General features: G+C 44.9%; 1 protein-coding gene across 3 annotated transcripts; it reads left to right on the top strand.

Moving 5' to 3' along the window:
* Positions 1-886: 886 nt before the first annotated feature.
* Positions 887-17,894, top strand: LRRC32 (leucine rich repeat containing 32). 3 transcript variants are annotated; one of them, XM_068694840.1, is made up of 3 exons: positions 887-1,368; positions 9,612-9,702; positions 14,257-17,894. In XM_068694840.1, exons 2-3 carry the CDS (start codon positions 9,616-9,618, stop codon positions 16,195-16,197), a joined length of 2,028 nt encoding a protein of 675 aa, XP_068550941.1. In that variant the 5' UTR covers positions 887-1,368; positions 9,612-9,615; the 3' UTR covers positions 16,198-17,894. The 3 variants fall into 3 exon arrangements, with proteins under 3 accessions (XP_068550941.1, XP_068551003.1, XP_068550872.1); XM_068694902.1 differs by having other exon boundaries at positions 1,358-1,489; XM_068694771.1 differs by lacking the exon at positions 887-1,368 and adding an exon at positions 4,561-6,177.
* The last annotated feature ends 1,007 nt before the right edge of the window (positions 17,895-18,901 follow it).

Genomic DNA, 18,901 nt, shown 5'->3' with positions numbered 1-18,901 from the left:
GGGACTTGTGACATCCTTCCCTGGGGGAGCCGCATGCCCTGCTCATTGTCTCGGCACAGAAGGTCAAAATTTGTGTTTTCACAGCCACACGTGCAGCCCCGCAGGTTAATGTCAGTGATGAGGATGCTCCCTGGGCACTATGGGGAGAAGGAGTGAGGTTTGCAGTGGTCCTTGGTGCCCTTTGGGGAGTCCCCGATGGGGTGGGGTGGCCCAGGGAAGGCCAGGTCTTGGCTGGGGAAGCTATGCTCATTTTGCTCCTCATGCATTGAGTCTGGAGCTGGCAAAACATTTTTAGAGGTCGGTACTCCTGCAAACTAGTATTTGGAGCCAGTGGATGCCCACCCAGTTATCAGGGCGCTTCTTCTAAGCAGGAGAAGACAACGTGGGCAATGCTCAGGTCTCCCACCCATTTATATGAAAGCAATGTTTTGAAGAATAATGACCAAGTAAAAGACATCAGGGTCTGTCCCACTGCCCTTTTTTAGAAGGCACTTGTGTTGTTCCTCATTCAAGCGTGAAATTGAATTTATCCTTTCCCCCAAGGGTATGTTTCGGTCATCCCACAGAGAGACCCCAGAGCTCTTGGGACACCAAACATGCTGTGCTCACCCTACTCCAAAATATCCTCTTCTTACTCACCGCATCCTGACTTTCTGGCTTGGATAGCCAGGATGATGGGTTTGTGCTTTCATGGGGGTGTGCGGTTTGCTGGCTGGGACTATGACCCCAAAAGGGACCCATCTTGCTTCTGTGTCCCTGTGGGTGTGCACCCCAGCTCAGTCCTCACAATTCACCCTAGCCCCGGGGTATCTAGGGGTCTGTGCTACTCAAAGCTCACGCTCCCATCTGCGGGACAGGCACCGCGAACTTCAGAGGCAGCACGTGTCGCCCAGGTCTGTGCGGAGGGGATTTTTGTGGTATTCACAGACCGTTTCATGTGTCAATGTGAGAGGAGCGTAATTACCAGCTGAGAAACTGCAGGAAATAAGCCAAGGTTGAGTGAACGAAATGGAAAATAAAGAGAAGTGCAGAGGACACACACATTTTAAAACTATTACGGAGGTATGCATTCACGTGCTCGTGGGAGCCTGGGAATATATAAGAGCTCATGACTGCGAAGGAATGAATTCAAGGACCGGTCTATGGGGAGTATTTTTTTTTCCTGTGACTTCAAACTTCTCTCCGAGCTCGCAGAGTTTTAGTCAGCTGGCATGCAACAGAGGTACGACTTCCCCAAGGAAACTCTTCCTCGGCTCGCACTGGAAAGGCTGCTGGGAGAGTCCGGGAGGCAGAAGGCTGCAGGCAGAGGCGAAACCACCTCCTCCTCCTCCTCCTCCTCTTCCTCCTCCTCCTCCAGCCACAGAGCAGGTACGTGGAGCAGCGCGTGAAGCCAGCTGGAAAGTTGAGCCGGGTGCCTTTCGGCTGCGGGAGAGACGCGGGCTTCGGTGGCTTAGGGCAGCAGCCTTTAAAAATATCGCAGATGAGGAAGGTACTGTATAAATAAAATGGGCTGTGTTTATGAATAGGCTGAGGAACTGGCTAAACACACTGTGTAAATGGCTCTATCCACACAGCTGTATATTTAATCCATTGGGGACTTGCGCTGCAGAGAGTTAGACCCTTTAAGTTAAGGAGGCACTGCTTAGTTTATAACAATACAGTTGTCATACTCCTGCTTTGTTTTTATTCTCTGTGTTAGCAGCGACAGAAGATGGGGAGATTTTTTTTTTTTTTTCTTTCTTCATAGGACTTTAGTCTATTTATGGTGTTACTGCATTGTAGCGCTCTGAACCAGGAATGCTGCAGAGATCAGCATCGTGCGCTGATTAAATGCCACTCACCCAGCTCTCCGACACTGCGTCCTAATACAGCCTTGGGCAAATCACACCGTCCCGGGGTGACATGAAATGCTGCTTAGCTCGTCTGCTCCTCTTCCTATCGGTGCTGTCATTGGGCTCTCCCTGTTGGAGCACGAGGTGCAGGATGGCAGGGCTGCTTTTCTGCTCTGAAGATCCCGACAGCTTGAATGTCACCTTGGGTGAACGGGGACTTACTGAGAGTAGCTGCTTTGCTGCATCCGGGCTGTTATTACGAGGAATTGATGGTTAGACAATGTTTGGAAATGAAAAAAAGTTCTAGAAAATCCTGGTTTATATAAAAGTCATAGAAAATATTCTGAAGCCAAACTCAGTTGTATTTTTGATTAAAGTACACATATGTTTCCTGTAAATAGAAGCCAAAGTTTTGGCTTTCCTCAACAGTGGAAATTTGATTTATTTATTTATTTATTTTTACTAAGATGTAGTCTGTTCAGATTTAAAATTGTCTTGTTATTCTAAAATGCTGAAATTCTCTGGTTTTAATAACAAAAAATATCATTCATCTCTCTTTAAAGCAGATAGTTACAGCTCAGTGACTATATCAGTGCTTGGCCTTTTATTAAAACAGTGATGAATGAATTCACAGGGGGGTATCAGTACCATGCAAGTCAAATATATCAGAAATAATTTTCCTCACTTTATCTCCTGTTGGACCCTATAAATTCAGTATGTCTTTTTCTCAAATACTGACTCCACTGTCAGTAAAAGAAAAATTGCTGAATTAAAAACTGATTTCTCTCTCTCTTTGCTGTGCTTAGATTAAGGCTTGTGAGAAAAAGTTCTGTTTGGGTTCCTGGATTTCAGTTTCTCCAGGAATTTTGTTCCCCAGGGAGAGAATTTCACATTTGAATACTTTCACCTTCAAGTGCCGGTTCGTTTCACTTTTTGTAGATGGAAGTGTTTGCATTTTCCCACCTTCTGCTGTCCCGTTGCCCAACCACTCTCTTCCAAAAATCTCTGGACTGAAGGGTTTCATACAATTCTCATTCACTTTCATTTAGTCTCCTGGAGAGAGAAATAACTGAAGGTGAATAAAGTGGGGGAACTAGCTAAACCCCGTGTGTATTTGCTGTCTGATTGAAGGGTGATGTCCCCCTGAAAATTTTTGGTGGGCAAATGCTGTTGGCTGCCTGACCTGATCGAGGCACACACAGAGAGAGGAAAGTGTGGGAGAGAACAAGGGCAAGCAGCAGCTTCAAAAGCCAGGGGAAAAGGCATGATTTAAGCCTTGCAGGTGATGAAGGAGACTTGATTTGTGGACTTGACACTGGGGAGGCAGGAGGTTGAATGCAGATGGCACCAGCTAGCTGAAGCAGGAGACACTTCTCCTGGAGATGTTGTAGGGTCTCAGGAACTGGAGCTGTGCCTTCTTCTCAAAGGCTATGGCTGAGGTTGGCATGGACTATTTATTTTTTAATAGGGGTAATATTTATGTGGCCCCCAGCTCCCAAGTGGGATGAATCACCGGGGAGCTATTCCAGCCGAAGGGAGCAAGATTTGTCCGACTCCTGCCCTTGCAGTTCAGACCCACTTTCTAAGGCGGGAGTTTGTTTTGTTTACTTCTCTGGAGAGTTTGATTCATGCGGCTTGACACAGGACTCAACCCAAGAGCAGTGCCTTAGAAAGCAGCAGCGTTATGGATGGACAGACTCCAAAGGGTCTGAGAGTTCAAGACACATAATCGTCAAGACATATTCTTGTTTATCTGAAACCCTTGGGAACCTGCAACAAATTACGGATGGGCTCGTGAGAGCCAAAGACTGGGATTTGCTTTTCCTTCCCACTCCGGGCCATGCTGGGAAGAGGCTTTGGAGGAGAGGAGTGGTCCAAAGAGTCCCCCATCAGATCTCTGTGTTGGAGCCCTAATCCCCATGCCACATTGCCAGTTTTGGCTGATGTTGGGTGAAATCCAGTTGGTGTCTAGAAGCCGAGCAGGCAGTGATTTGCAAGGAGAACATAGGGAAATCAGGAAGGGCCCAGTCCCACAGTCACAGGTGCAAAGCCTTGGGCACCAGTGGGATGGGACAGCCCTTATCAACTTGTGCAGGAGGGCAAAAGAGCTTGATTTTCCAATCTGTTCAATGGAGATGACCCAATCCATCCGATGGAATTGACTCTTGTTCTAGAGATGTCACTGCCAAGCACATATTGAAAATGGGAAGTCAACCAAAGATATCAGGCTCTGAAACTATTTGTTTTCAGATCTCCTTTAGGAAAGAGGGCAGAGAGATCAAGAACACAGCAGATAATTTACAGAGTGGTTGGTGTGCCTCTAAGGCTGTGGTTTTATTGAAGCAAAGCCCTGGGCAACAGAATCAGTGCATGCCCTTCCCTCCTGCTTTGGCATTTGTTTCTGTCCAGGCTCATCGTCACAGTTCAGCTGGCACAGCTGCTTGGCCACTTGGTAAATCAGCCCAAGGAACAGAGCCAGCTCTTAAAAAAAGCACCACAAAACCCAAAAAATCTGCTACTTTTTCCAGCTTCCCAAAGTGACCTGAATAACCAGGTGCAGGAGAACGGGAGACTGCAGCCATCCAGGACACTCTTTGTTGCAGGCTTATTTATATTCCATCTCCAAATCCCAATCAAATCGAAATACACTCTTTCTGAAAGTAAAGAAAGGGATTATTTTTTCTTCAAGACCTCAAATATTTGAGTTTTTTCATTGTAAAAGTGGTTGCATGCTGCTGAGGAGGCAAGGGATACTCAGGGGTACCCAGGGCCAGGCCCAGAGGCCCCGGGCCCAGCCTGGAGCCCAGGAGGTGCCCTCTGCCCCTCAGGAAGCACTGCTGGGCTGGGCGGGTGCCGGAGCCCTGGCACAGGCTGCCCAGAGAGGGGCTGGGGGCTCCTCCTTGGGGATCTCCAGCAGCCGCCTGGACGTGGGGCTGGGCCCCCTGCTCGGGGTGGCCCTGCTGGAGCAGGGCTGGCACCACAGGGACCCGCAGATGCCTGACACCACCAGGCACTCTGTGATCCTGTGACAAGGAATCTGATCAAAAATAGTCCATTGAGAGCCCAGCCAAGAGGAACCTGCCCAGGATGGTGACAATCTCACTGGCAAAGAGTTCTGCTCAGAGCTAAACTTGATTTTTTCCATCCATCACACCCAATCATGCCCTTTCCCACCCACGCGCTCACCACCACCTCTTCATAGCCTTCACGCCTCTCATTGCAAAGCAAACAAGATGATAAGAGCCCGGCTCTGGTGTATTATTTCAGCCACAGGAAAAGTGCATTGCAACACTTCAGGTTCCTGCACTTGGGAGGCAGGAATGGGGAAATCTCTGTTAGAGCAGGTATTTTAGAAGCAGGTCTTAATTAGGCAAAGGAAGTGTGGAAACCAGCAATTAGACAGCTGCTCCAGCCCTAGAGGGCAGCACAAAATAATAAATAAAAAAGCGGAGCTCACAGGCAATCTGAAATCATCTTCTGCTTGACAAAAGCGTCCCTTTTACAATGGGAATTTTTACAGGCACAACTGAACACTGTGTACTTACTGCCAGAAATCTGGACATGTCCAGATGCTTGGACCTATCTACCTTTATCAACCTCCCTAATTCCTGCCATGTGCCAGGGAAACCCCTGAAAAGCCTTTAAGTCAGGTGTGTCGTAGCTGGCTCTGAACCCCTGCCCTGCCATCAGACCGTAGCACACCGAGCAGTGGGGCTGTCACTAAGAGAAGGAGACACGTCTTCCAGGACAGGTTTCAAGATGACGGGCTTCACTTTTAACAGCCGTGATTTTTAAGCCTTTAATCCACAAGCCCTAAAGATGCAGAACACGGTTTAGGTGCAGGGGTAGGAGGCTGCAACCCCTCAGGAATGCAACTCGCAGACACAAAACCCTAAAGTAAACACGCCGCCCGCACCGTGCACGCAGCTAAGCAGTGGCATCGGCAGCGATAAGTCACTTATTCCCCGGGGCCTGATCCCGACAGCTTCTCTGGCAAAAATCCCCCCGTTTCTCAACGCCTGCGAGGACCTCAGGATGCCGCACAGTAGCTGAGTCTGCTCAGAGCACACAGCGGTGGCTAGGACCCAGCAAGAGCCTGGAGAGGAGTCCGGAGGAAGACGAGCAACTTAATTTAAAGCAGACACTGTCCCAAACAAGGTTATTTCCCTGAAAAATGCCTTCGGTCTGAAGTTATGAGTAAACCTCTTGGTGTCCTGAATGGGTGAACATGAAGGTGAAGAATAATTACCTTGGTTCCAGGACTGAATTGCTGTTGGAGAGCTGGCTATGCTTTTTAAAGACATGACAAGCAGCATATGGGAATGTGAGAAACCCTTGAAACAAGGTAAATGGGGGATATTCGCTCTTTTTAACCCTGAGGGCTCTAACGTGGCAGCAAAGTGTCTTATGTAAAAAAAAACATCGGACTGTGGGAGTTCAGTTTGTGTTTCATGTCTTCTCTTATGTTTAACGTCTCTTTGGCATGGGAGAACATCGCTGTTAATTGCCTGAGCAGTAGCAGAAATTATCTTTGGGGGATATTTAGAAGGTGCTGCTGTTGTTAGCTACAAACAGGATTAGTGTTGTAAAAGAGATGGAGGCATATGTTGCTCTGCAGTGGGAACTGGACAAATTGTGATTAAATCCTAGCCCTTCCCTGCTTTTCAAATCTATTTTGGGGGAAAATCACTGCCTTTGTCCTCCCATCTGTTAAATGGGTGTGCTGAACCTTTAGCTCCACACTGGGTGAGGGTGGTGAGCAGCTGAGACCTGCAAAGAGAGCAGAGCCAAGGGGGCACAGCTTTGTGTCATGTTCCGTGGGCTGAGGAGGGTCTAAAGGAGAAAAATCTGGACACGAAAACTCCTCAACTGGACAACTGAACACTGAAAATCAGCTTGGGAAGGGAATCTCTGTGAGCATGGATGTGGTGTTGTACCACAAGGAGCAGCTTAACCTGCTCTGGACTCGGTCCATGTGGTTTCGTATTTGGAGGAAGACAGCACCAAGTCCTAGAGCTTGTGGGCTCCAGGGTGACAGCCACCTTAGGAACACCTTGAGGGACAGCATCCTCGCTTGCTGCAGCTCTGTCACCAATAACAAGACTTTAAATCAAGTTCTTGTGTTCAAATGCATCCATTTCACAGTTGCTTTTTAAATTTATAGTTTAGGAAGTTTCAAAACATGTTAGGACCCTGGGTTGTGCCGGGGTCACCATTTAGGATGAAAAGGGATGACTTTTAGCAGTATGACAAGAGAAGAGTGCAGACTGCATGGGGCGCACACTGTCCAGCAGGGTGGTGCCCTGTTGTGGGTAATATCCATGGAGATTTCATCAGCTTAATTCATCGGACCTAAACAGAAATAATTTCCATTTGAAGGCTCTGAGTAAAGTCTGGTAATTTGCACATCATCGCTATGTCTGTCTTTTCTCAGTTTCAGCAAATCAGTACCCAAACAACAAACATCATTTTCTCCTCTAACCCCCAGGCTACTCCCCTTGCACAGAGTCCCCAGGCACCCAACCTCAGAAACCTGGGCAATGAGAAAGAGATGGAGAATATCAGAGATATTATAGATGGTGGTATCATCAATTCCTTCTTCCAGTGGGTGATTTTGGGGTATTTTGCAAACAGTAGTTTAAAAGGTTGAGAATGAGCATCCTTGGTCTTGTTTTAGAGGAGGCGAACAGAGTTCTGATCCTGCTGCAGAACCCCAAAGACAAACTCCAAGTTCTTTCACCTTGGGCTCCCAGATCATTATCTATTACTAGTCATCTCCCTAAACTGGAAGGAATATACAATCCAAGAATAAAGCATTAATTAAAGGTCTAGACTTCTCCAGTCTCTCTCTTCCTAGTACACGCCTCTTTTCTCTGGCGGCGAGGAGAAGGGATGCCTTGCTCCACTCAGAAGTTTATAGAAACGTGCCCAACTATGACACAGTGCTGTAACCTCAAGGGAAAGCAGTGGAGGGTATGAGCAACCCACTCATTAGGTCTTGGTGATCATCTCCTTGGCAGAAATAGATGTTCTGAGGTGGCAGGGCTGACCTGGCAGAACCCCCAGGGGACTTTATCCCATAGATAACCCGTTGGCGTTCCTGTTCAGCAGCTGCCAGTGCCGGCGATCAGCTGCATCCTTCAAACAGTGACTAAGCGGAGGGATCTCCACCAGCTGGGCGTGATCCCATCTCCTTCCAGCCTCATGATGCTCTGTGGGTGGAAGCCGCTGAGTAACGGTGCGTGGACGCCGTCTTTCGGCGCATGGGAGAATGAAATTGGCAAAACACTTGGGTCTCTCTGGATGCAGGTTTGCTCCTAGAAAGATTTAAGAGCAGGGCTAGAGAAGCACTGCTGCCTGGCTTCCAGCTGGGAGCTGGTGCGTGTCTCACTGGCTCAGGACATCAGCAGGACCAGCTTTGATCTGCCTGCAGAAAAATTCAGCATTTTTGCAACAAATGGTGGCAGAAAGAGGTGATACCCGGAGCTCACATCAGTGGTGACTACAGCATTGATAAAATCTATTCACTTTAAATGAAACACAGTCCCTGTGCCTATAATTTCTCAATCTGCAAAGCAGAACTGCAACCACTTTGCCAGGGTCTGGGAGTCTGAATTCCTGCCAGATTTCTTTGGTTTTTCTTTGCCATCTCCAGCTACACAGAGCTGTGCTTAACTTGTGCATTATGTTGTTAATTCTTTTCTTTCTGTAAGCATCATATATTAAAAGGTAAATGATTCTTCAGGATTTTTGGGGCTGAACTTTAATGGCTTATACAACTTGTTTGCAGCCTGAGACGTACAGGTCTCCATCTCTTCCTGAAAAAGTCTTTAATTTCTGAATTAGCTGGTGTGATGTTGAAGTCTCATGTTTGAACTCAGAGACTTTATTAGGGCCCATTGACATCTCAGGGCAGACCCCTCAGAACTCATTGGTGTCCTTCTAGAAATGTGCTGTCAGGAATGCTTTCCCTTAGCCTCATTTCCATTTTTCTCCCATTGCCTTCTTTATTCATTTTACAGTAATTTCTATGCTCTTTTCTGGAGTGCCTTCCAATCAGAGTTAAACTCTGATGAATCCTTTATTTGATGCAGATTTTGTGTCTGTCTCTCTTTAAGGCATCAGTTTTCAAATGTATTTAAAAGCTTGCCCATACCTGCGATGTGTAAAACGAAAGACTAACATTTGGACAAAAAGGTCTCAGTCCATTATTTATTTAAACTGTTTATATTAACACAACAAATCTGGATGCACGGTGACTGATGAGTGTGTAAAAGCTCTTTGACAGTGCTGGGGTAAGAGGAGTGGAAACTGTTGTGGATGGAAATGGAAACTGATCCCAAATCTTGTTTCTGATTGGCATCCCTTCACTTCCATCACGCCTTGGCCCCCAAAACTCTCTGGGGAGAGACAGGTGCCTGTAGGAGGTCACTTCGTCTTTCTCCATGGCATCGGTCACTCTGCCCAGCTTGGGCATCTGTATTTCAGTGGGTGACCGGGGTATCATCAAGCTGAAATCACATCAGGGCAGTCCTATGAGATTCCTTGGATCTTCCTTTCATGTCCTTGTGTAGATCTCTCTCTTTCCCACTTGGCTCGAAGAGACACAAATGTATATTTGTGGGTCATGCAAGCTGTAGGCTCAAAGATGGGTTAATTTATTGTACTGCATACTGCCTCTCTGTGTTTGGTGATGTTCTGGTGCCAGCTTTCACATGCACACACAAGATGACTGTGGGGTCGTGCCTGATACCTAACATAATTGCTTTTTCCCTGCAGAACCATGAAACTGTACGTCATCTTCCTCCTGGCAGTGGTGAACAGAGGGATCTCTAACTATCGGCCTGCAGAGGGGATGCCCTGTGAAATGGTAAGGATGCCTCCCTGCCCGGCACCGTGGGGTCCTGGTGAGGTTGGGACCCCATAGTTAGAGGCACTGCACAAATAATGATGGTTTCTGTGAAGGGCCCTCCCCCAAAGACCAGTTGGCAGAGGTGGGCTTTGCTGGGTTAATGGATGCTCTGCAGGCTGTTCTTGTTCTTGTTCCCTTCCACACTGTGGCGACAGCACATAAAGGGGAAAAAAGGGAAGGGTCATCGTCTCTATTTTGTTCTATGGAGAAGCTGATTGAAAGAAATGTGACCTGATTTCCCCAAGAATGAACATAGATCCTATGACTGAGACAGAGAAGGAACTTAGACCTCATATCTACTCCTTTATACCAGGCCTAAGCTCTTTGTGCTTTAAATAAAGCTTCTGAGAAACACATCTATAGCAGCTTTTGTAATAATGGCGAGTCTGACCTCTGCCCTGACACAGCATTGCTGCCAGGGGTGTTGCACCTGACTTCTACTGGAGCTAAAAAAAGGTGACAAAGCCTCTGGCTCCTGTACAAAATTTGCTCCTTGAATTTTTGCAAGCACCTGGTACAATATTATAAATGTTATTCATAGCTGGACTTGCTCCTTTCCCTATTCAAATACTGCTGACAGTAACAGGCCATTTAAAAATACTTATCTTCCTCTTTTTTTTTTTTTTTATTTTTTTTATTTTTTTAATGTTGACGCTGTTTAGCACAAATCCTTGAGAATTTCCAAAATAGGGAAAAAAAAATAATTTGCGAGCTGTACACATCTCCCTTATGGGACTCATTCCATTCCTGCCCACCCTGCTGTATTGCTGCACTTCCTGAATTCCAGAGAAATTAAGACCTAGTATATATAAAAAGATCTTGGGAAGGTGACTGGATAGCTCAATTCGTTGGCTGTCAAGGGGAGACTGATGAAACCGCTGTAAACATGACGACTTGGGTCCCATGTATCATAGTCACATGAATGCCGGGCGAGACGTGCAATAATCCGAGCAGATTTCGCCCTGTCCCACTTCTTGATGGGTCACAGATCAGGCTGATTGCTGAGAAGTAAACACATGCTTGTTTCCACCACTCCACTGTAAACTGCTTCCAGCAGGCCCACTGCGCAGGCCAAAAACCCCAGGCTGTGCGCAATGAGGCTGGGATAAATTCGGCCCCAACTGAAAACACGCTGCAGCTGGGGGCTGGGATGCTCATCTGGTATAAATTAACAGCTCAGCATCGCTAAAGTCAGTGGGGTTTTGCTAGTCCTCGTTTGCTGAGTGTTTGGTCCAATGGAGGGAGGAGGGTGTAAATCCAAACACATTTCCACGCAGCTTAAAGAGGCTGCTGGGTTAGCTGATGGGTCCGCTGGGACTCCTACTTAGTTCACGGGATGATTTTTTATCACAGCCTCACTGTTTTACACGTTACTTTCCCTCTGGTGACACCTTTAAAATAACAAAAGCTCAGAAATGGAAACTTTCATCCCAGGTCTCCTGAAAGAGGCATGGGTAAGAAACCCATACCCTTTGTCATTGGCATCCTTGTTGGTGAACCAGTCTTATAGAAGAGGTTTTAGGGGGTAAAATGTCCCTACTGGGCTCTGACACCAAAGTGAGCTGCACCAATTAAACAAGTCATTACCTATTTACTGAGCCAAAGCAACTGCTGGCCAACTGTTTGCAAGACACGAAGCCGCATGCAAGCGAAAGGTTTTCAGAAAATTGTACAATGCCTTGTGTCAAGGTTGTGAAAGAACATACACATAGTGCTTATCCTGGGTCAGTCCATTCGAAATACCTGGGGAAATTGCTCAGACTTTGTTGCTCAGCCAAGCTTCCACCTGGGCAGCTCTTCTAGAGAACAGACACAGACACCTTGCAAGCACAAGCTCTCCCCAAGTATCTCCAGCCCAAATTCTTTGGTTCATAAAACTGCTGATATGGGAGCAAAAGGGCTTGGATCCAGCTGCTTTGTTAGCAGAGCTGTTGGTAAGGTGGGTGACAACTTCCACCCAGTGCTAAGCTGGGAAGGACCAGAGGCAAAATTCAGACGATGCTCAACTTTTGAGTTGCTGGGTCATATTTCCACCAGCACCTGAATGGAGCCAGACACTGTATGAACCAAATGCTCTTGCCAATGGCCTTTAATCAAACCAGTGACAGCACCGACTGAACTGATGAGGTGAGAACATGAGACCAGCAAAAGCTTCGTTTCCAGCCTCAGGCTGCCAGCCCGTCGAGCTGTGGGGGGAGAAGGAGAGATGCACAGGCAAACAAATGCTGTTTGCTCAGTCCCACTGAGAAGTGCTTCATCTTCCCTTCCTGGTGCTGATGAGATCGAAATTCATGCAGTTTGAGCCTAGAGGGAGAAAAGATGGTGCAGAACAGACTCGATAAGAAAGTCAGCAATTATCAAAACAGTCAGTGAAAAGGAATGAAAATCATAAAAAAAAAATGGGAGGGGAAATGTTGTAGGAACAAATGGCAGACAGTGGGAGGTATGGATTTTATCAGACCCTTTTATCGCTGGGAGGGTTCGGTGCAAGCAGACTGAAGGCCCAATCCTGCAAGATACGTGGTGGATTGGGAATGACCTCTCCTTCATGGACTTTGATGGAAATGGGCCAACTGGTGCTGATGGGCGTTGGACCAGGCTTCAGTGCAGGGTGCTCAGAGGGAGCAGAGGGTGCTCAGTGCTTGTTGAGATGTGGCTCGAGGTGTGGGAAGAGATCTGGCATCTGCCTTGGGCTGCAGAGGCTGCTTCTTTTTCACTCTGGATGTGTGCATCTTTTTGGCTTCTCCCTCTTCCACAAATGGAACAAGAAGACCATTCCTGCTCTATTCTATGGGGCTCTGGGCTTAGCCCAGCTCTGTATGTGCTCAAAATGAGCAATTTGACACTGGTTTTGCAGGCAAGAAATAATGGCTGGAAGAAGTCAGAATATTCCCTCCTCTCCTTTTCTAATTTGTTTATTTTTGGGAGATCTGAAAGAGCTGGTTAGAAAAAAAAAAAAGAAAAACAAAAAGAAAAAAAAGAGTGGGTTCAACTTTTAATATGCCATTATTTCAGATCTTTGGAGCAGCTTGGGTATATCTAGAGTTTAGATGAGCAGTAATATCTTTCTGTCACATTTTTATGGGCTTTCAAAAACTCACATGATGCAAAAGAGAGAGTTACAAAATGCTGACTATTGCCCCACTTCTCACAAACAGACCTGCCACTTCATTCACCTAGAAGTTCACATGAAGCAGATGGTTTATAATATATATATTTTATTTTAATGTTTCTGTAATGTCTGAAAAGCTAATACAAAACTTTGCGTCATGGAATCTGGATTCCGCTTCTTTGAAAAAGTTAAGATTCAGCCAAATTTTTCTCTCTTTTCTTTCTGATCTTTCTGCAAACAGTACATGACCCGGTCACCCATATACATTCATAACAAGAGTTTCCTTTCAGTAAATTAAATGCTGCCTAAGCCTTTCACATTCCTCTTCTTCCTGCTGCTGTAAGTTCTTCCTAACAACAAAATACAGCTTGACATTTATGCAAGGATGATTATCTTCATGTTTCCAGTGTTCCTTATGAACACACACTCCAAATTTTGCTTTGGACACAGACTCAGTCCAAGCTGCAATTGAACAGACATGCATTGAGGAGACGAATTTGATAAATAGATGAGTTTTTCTTCACTCTAGTGTTTAGAAGTGAACAGAAAAAGTATGACCCTCACTTCACATCACAGCCTTTTTCCCTTCAAAAGCTGGCTTTACATGATATGTTTTCCCTGTTGCATTGGGAATGTCTTGTATGGATGGCTTATGGGGATGGAGCATATGGATGGAGCATAAAGCATGTGTGAGAAGATAGGAAATGTTGCCTGGGGAAAAGGATAAATATAGATGGCAAAAACAGGAAGAGTTTAGAGGTTTGCCTCAGAAGTGTTTGAGTAGTTGAATGACGCATTTGTTTGAGGATGCATTGCTTACCTATGCCATGGCTAAAGAAAGGCACAATCAAATACCTGAGCGGTGTGACTAACAAGGAGAGATCCCACAGTTTGTACCATAGGATCCTTATCTTTCCGTGTCCTTGCTTTTGAAACTATGCTGCCAACAGAGAGGCGCTTTTCAAAGCACTTGTTACTATTGCAAGTGGAGTTTGCAGAAACTAATTGAGTGATTTAGGATGAAGCTGAGAAAAGCAAATATCAGGAAAAAAAAGAGTGTTTGGTTGCAATGGAAAGAGGGGAAACTCCTTCACATGGGACTATTAAAATAAGCCTGGGAGAAAGGTATAAAAAGGAGAATGTATAGTAGGTATCTCTTGCAGACAGCAGATACAACTCTACTGGTCTTTAAAATGAAATGCGTGCTAACTGTTATAGCTGTGGAGAAGCATTAGGAGGACTGTGTTTGCTGTCTGAATGCTCAAAAAAATAATAATGTGATCAGTGTTTCAGGAGAAGGATCTAATTGACTGTTGAATGCTATTTTCTTTACATTTCATGCAAATATATTTTTCCTTTGTCAAGTGATGACCCCTTTTCTCTCTTTCTTTTTCTGGCAGACAAACTTGCAGGCATTTTGCCACAACAAAGACCTTCGGCAAATCCCTCATGAGTTCCACTCAAATGTAAACAAAATCGATCTGTCTGGAAATCTGATACAAAGGATCCCTGAAATGCCATTACCATTCTCTACTTCTCTCCAGTGCCTGGATTTAAGCTCTAACCAGATAAGCTTCATCGCGCCTGGAGTCTTTGCACACATGACAAGTTTGCTGGAAATAAATTTAGCCAACAACCACTTATACGAGCTCGCTCAGAATGGGACAGAGGGAATCGGACTTTTACCCAAGGTGGAAATACTGGACTTGTCTCACAACAGCCTCTACAATGGGATGGCTGAGTATTTCATAAAGCAAGCTCCAGCACTGCGGTATCTTTCCCTGGCAGACAACAGTATTATAATGATATCGCACAAAATGTTTCAGGGTTCTCCAGGTCTTGTGGAGATAGACCTGCAGAGCAATATCATCATGGAAATAGAGGAAGGTGCTTTTGAGACTCTAGTGAATCTTTCCAAACTCAATCTCTCCATGAATTCAATTACTTGCATCTCTGATTTCAACCTCAGGCAGTTGGAGATACTTGATCTTAGCAGAAATAGCATCGAGTCCTTCCACACCACAGAGTCGGATGATGAGTATAGCTTAAGAATTTTGGATCTGAGTGAAAACAAACTACTTCGCTTCCCTGTCTTCCCCCTTGTGAACAAGCTTGTAACCCTGAATTTATCAAAGAATTTAATTCAGTTCAGTGCTGAATCCTCTCATAATAAAATGGACTATATGAAGAATGACTGGCTAGATGCTTCTTTTCTTCTTCTTGATCAGAAGCAAAGTAGAAACAAAAGTTCTCTTAATTTATCCCAACTTGTGTATTTAGACTTAAGCTACAATGAAATCAAATCAATCCCGAATGAATTCTTTGAATCAATGTTGTCCCTCCACACCCTTAATCTCAGTAAAAACTGTCTTCAGTCTTTTGCAGTAACTTATGACAGTGCATTGATCTCCCTAACCGTCCTTGACTTGAGCTACAACTCTTTGCAGAACCTTCTCCTGGACTCTGTCACGCTGTCGAATTTGAGGGAGCTCTACATTCAAAACAACCAACTTCAGACCCTGCAATTTGATATCTTTTCAAGCCTTCCTAGCCTCAGACTGCTTAATCTACAGAGCAACAACATCAGTCTTTGCAGCATGTACTCAGGACTAGCTAAGCAGAGGCTTGTTGGGGAGGAGAGTGGTTGTGTGTCATTCGTTGATTCTCCTGCTCTTCAGTACTTGTACCTCGCTGACAACATGCTGAGCATCCTGCCAGCGTACACTTTCTACAAGACTTCTCTGATTGCTTTGGATATCTCCATGAACCCAGGCCTGAAAATTGAAGTTAAAGCACTATCAGGACTGGAACGGTCTCTTGAATACTTGCATTTACATGGAAATAGCCTGATAGAATTAAATATTGACTTGCCTTGTTTCAGTCACCTGAAACACTTAAACCTCTCCGAAAATCAGCTGAATTGGCTGCCTAGGTGGGGTAGCGACTCTCCACTGGAAGTTCTGGACCTACGGAACAATAGGTTTAGTTCATTACAGAACAGCAATATTTTAGCATTAGAAAATTCTCTTAGAAACTTGTATCTCACTGGTAATCCACTCAATTGCTGTGGAAATATCTGGCTGTCATCGATGATCCAGAACAAAAATGTCCACATCCCCAACGCAGAGCACTTAACGTGCCAGCACACTCAGAACTTCGGGTTCCAGGAAGAAATGCACATTGGGAACATTAGACCAGAAGACTGTGAAAAAGAGGATCTAAAGAAAATCAACTTCCTTATTATATTAACGTTTGTGCTGGTTTTGTCCGTGATCATCATTGGAGTGGGTTCATTTTTTTGCTTCCGCAGGCAGAACTTCAGCCATCAGTTTAAAGCATAGCACGCAGATTGCCTTGAAAACCAAATAAATCAGGTGCTACACTGTCGGTGTGTAGAAATGAAGGGTAAAATTCTCCTCTTTGATTTTTAACTGTGGATTTTAAGACAGTTTCAAAGCGCCCCCGAACTATACCACTATAGAGTTCTGGGTTGCAGGGACTAAAAGGAGAATTTGCCATGTTTTGTACTTGCTTTCTTCACAAGCTGATCTGCCTAAAAAATTTATAGAGTGATAGAAGAGGCCGCCTGTAAAGCCCTGTTGTTGTGAGGGAGGTGAAATTTAAGATACTTTGTTGATGTCATCTTCATAAAAAGGCTTTGTGTAAATTGAGTGATGTAACTGAATCACTTTTTTATGATGACATCAGCTTAGTAGAAAAGTGCTGCACCTCCATGAGATATTTCACCTTGCACTGAGATTTATTTCTTTCCTATCAGGTTAGAAATAACGTCTCCCAAATGTTGAACTGAAATCATAAAAACTGGCACCAGGGCAGGCTAAAACATGATGTTGCACTGTTTGAAACTGATTGAAAATCTCCCTGGAGTTCCAAAGCAATGAGAATTCAGCTAAGTGAGCAAATCGCATTTCATGCCTGATGTGCTCATGGCGATCATTTAGAAAAACCATGGCTGACCATGGAAACCACAGACCTTAGTGGTAGCAAACTGTGGGCATCTTCCTTTGCTTGTAGTATGTTGCTGCAGCCATTGGGGCAAGACATGGGGCACTTAACACCCACCAGGGGTGTAACAGAAATCTCAGGTGTGAAGCAGCTGCACTAAACGTTACCCAGACCTGCTCAGAAGGTCACAGGTCCACAGTTCAACTCAAAGAGGAGAAATTTGCCCCTCACGTGCAATACATATTTAACTGGGTTTAATGTGAAGAAATTCATCTCTGGGGTGAGCGCTTTCTAAAAGAAGTCTTAGAGAATGAATTTCAACCAGCTAACATTGGACTGAAATGTTTATATTTCTAAGGAAAACTGTTGGGAATTCACTGCATACAGATACATTTCAATGCAAAAAGATAACATATCTATTTTTAAAATTCACAGGAGGTTAGGCAGGCAAAACACGTTTTAAAGATACAAGCATGAAGCAAGATACAGGGAACCGAGTCCTGGGCCATTATTCAGATCAGAGGTCCACTATCTCTCCCTAAAAAGAGATTGTGGTGTAGAGGACTGGTTGCAAGAAAAAGTCTGTAGATCCTCTTTCTGTGATGGGTTTAACACGGCCAACCCATTGAGTCACTAAAAGCAGGCACTGACATATGTTATGTCCCGTATCTGATAGCAGATTCACCCTTTTGAAGTGAAGAGATGCTCACCAACAGTGGGAGCCTGACCTACTAACAGCATCCAGTGGCTTTGAAAGGAGCTGTGTCAGGTTTTCCGATAATGCCAGGAACTGTACATTTAGGCACATAAGAGAAATAGAAGTCAAACCCAAACCTGTCCAGGTAAATAACTCAAATTGCTGCTCCACTTCTGTTTCTTCCAGCTAGTGAATGTCAAAATTAACACACTACAAAAAAAGATGTATAATTCTATTTTTCAAGCAGATATGTAAGAAACTGGCTGGTAGATTTTGTTGTGGGATTTTGTACAATAAAAACACCTTTGGATTTTGTAAAATACACAGGGATGTGAATATATTAAAGCACCAGCTTGGAATACTCCACAGATGAAAGCAATGTCTTCCGATTTTTTTCTACGTTGTTCAGACTCCACCTTAGGTCTATAATGTCTTGTCCCAAAGCAGGGACACCTGGCATATACTTCAGAGGGCAACCAGTGAACATCAAGATCTACTGAAGAGGTAGGCAAGTGGTGTTGAAATAACTCATTTACATGACCAGTCAGCAGCACCAGGACCTGGTCTAACATTTGAATATGAATCAGAGAATAAAAAACATATGAATCAGAGAATCACAGGCTGGCTGAGGTTGGAAGGGGCTTGTAGAGCTCATCTGGTCCAACCCCCTTGCTCAAGCCAGGGCCAGTTGAAGTGGGTTGCCCAGGACAATGTTCAGATGATGAAAAGCCAATGGAAACCAATGCTGTGCCTTGGATCAAGCTCTGTCTCTTCTAGGAGAAAGTTTGCACAAGCAGCTATCTTGGGGCTTAGTTGGAAGCCAGATGCTGAAGTCTGCAAGCTTTTCCTTTGGTATGAAAGCAAGCTTCGCTGTGTGCCCAGACATGGGCTAATTGAGCCATACTTCGAATTCATGCCTTTTGTGTCAAGCACAGAAAGATTATATCTCCTTCTGAGAGCCAGTATTAGCTTGGCTGCCATGACTAGAATTAGTTAATAACCTGACGACAGAGCCAAACCCATTTAATTAACAGTTTTAACACTGCTTTTGTTTGGCTCTACCAAAAGGAAGTGCTTGTTATTACTAAACATCTGGGACTAATTAGACTTCTATTGACTTCCATGGGAGCAGAAACAGCTTTCTCGAGGAATAAGTCCCAGGAGTAACATGCAGTATGGCTCATTTGGATTTCTCTGTTAGCAGCATAAGCAGCCGAGAAGTGACATGAGCCTGCTCTGGACAGCTTGGTTATTTTAAACAGGATGAAGAGAATGAGGGAAAGGAAATATGAATAAAGGAATGAGGAGAGGGAAAACAACGAGAAATGAAAAATTTCCACACTCTTATTCCTCAAAATAGGGGATACACCTATATTAGTCCC

This window comes from Anas acuta, chromosome 1 (assembly GCF_963932015.1).
Source record: "Anas acuta chromosome 1, bAnaAcu1.1, whole genome shotgun sequence".
NCBI lineage: Eukaryota > Metazoa > Chordata > Aves > Anseriformes > Anatidae > Anas > Anas acuta.
The sequence above is the reverse complement of the archived record's forward strand: the minus strand, read 5'-3'. Positions and strand labels throughout refer to the sequence as shown.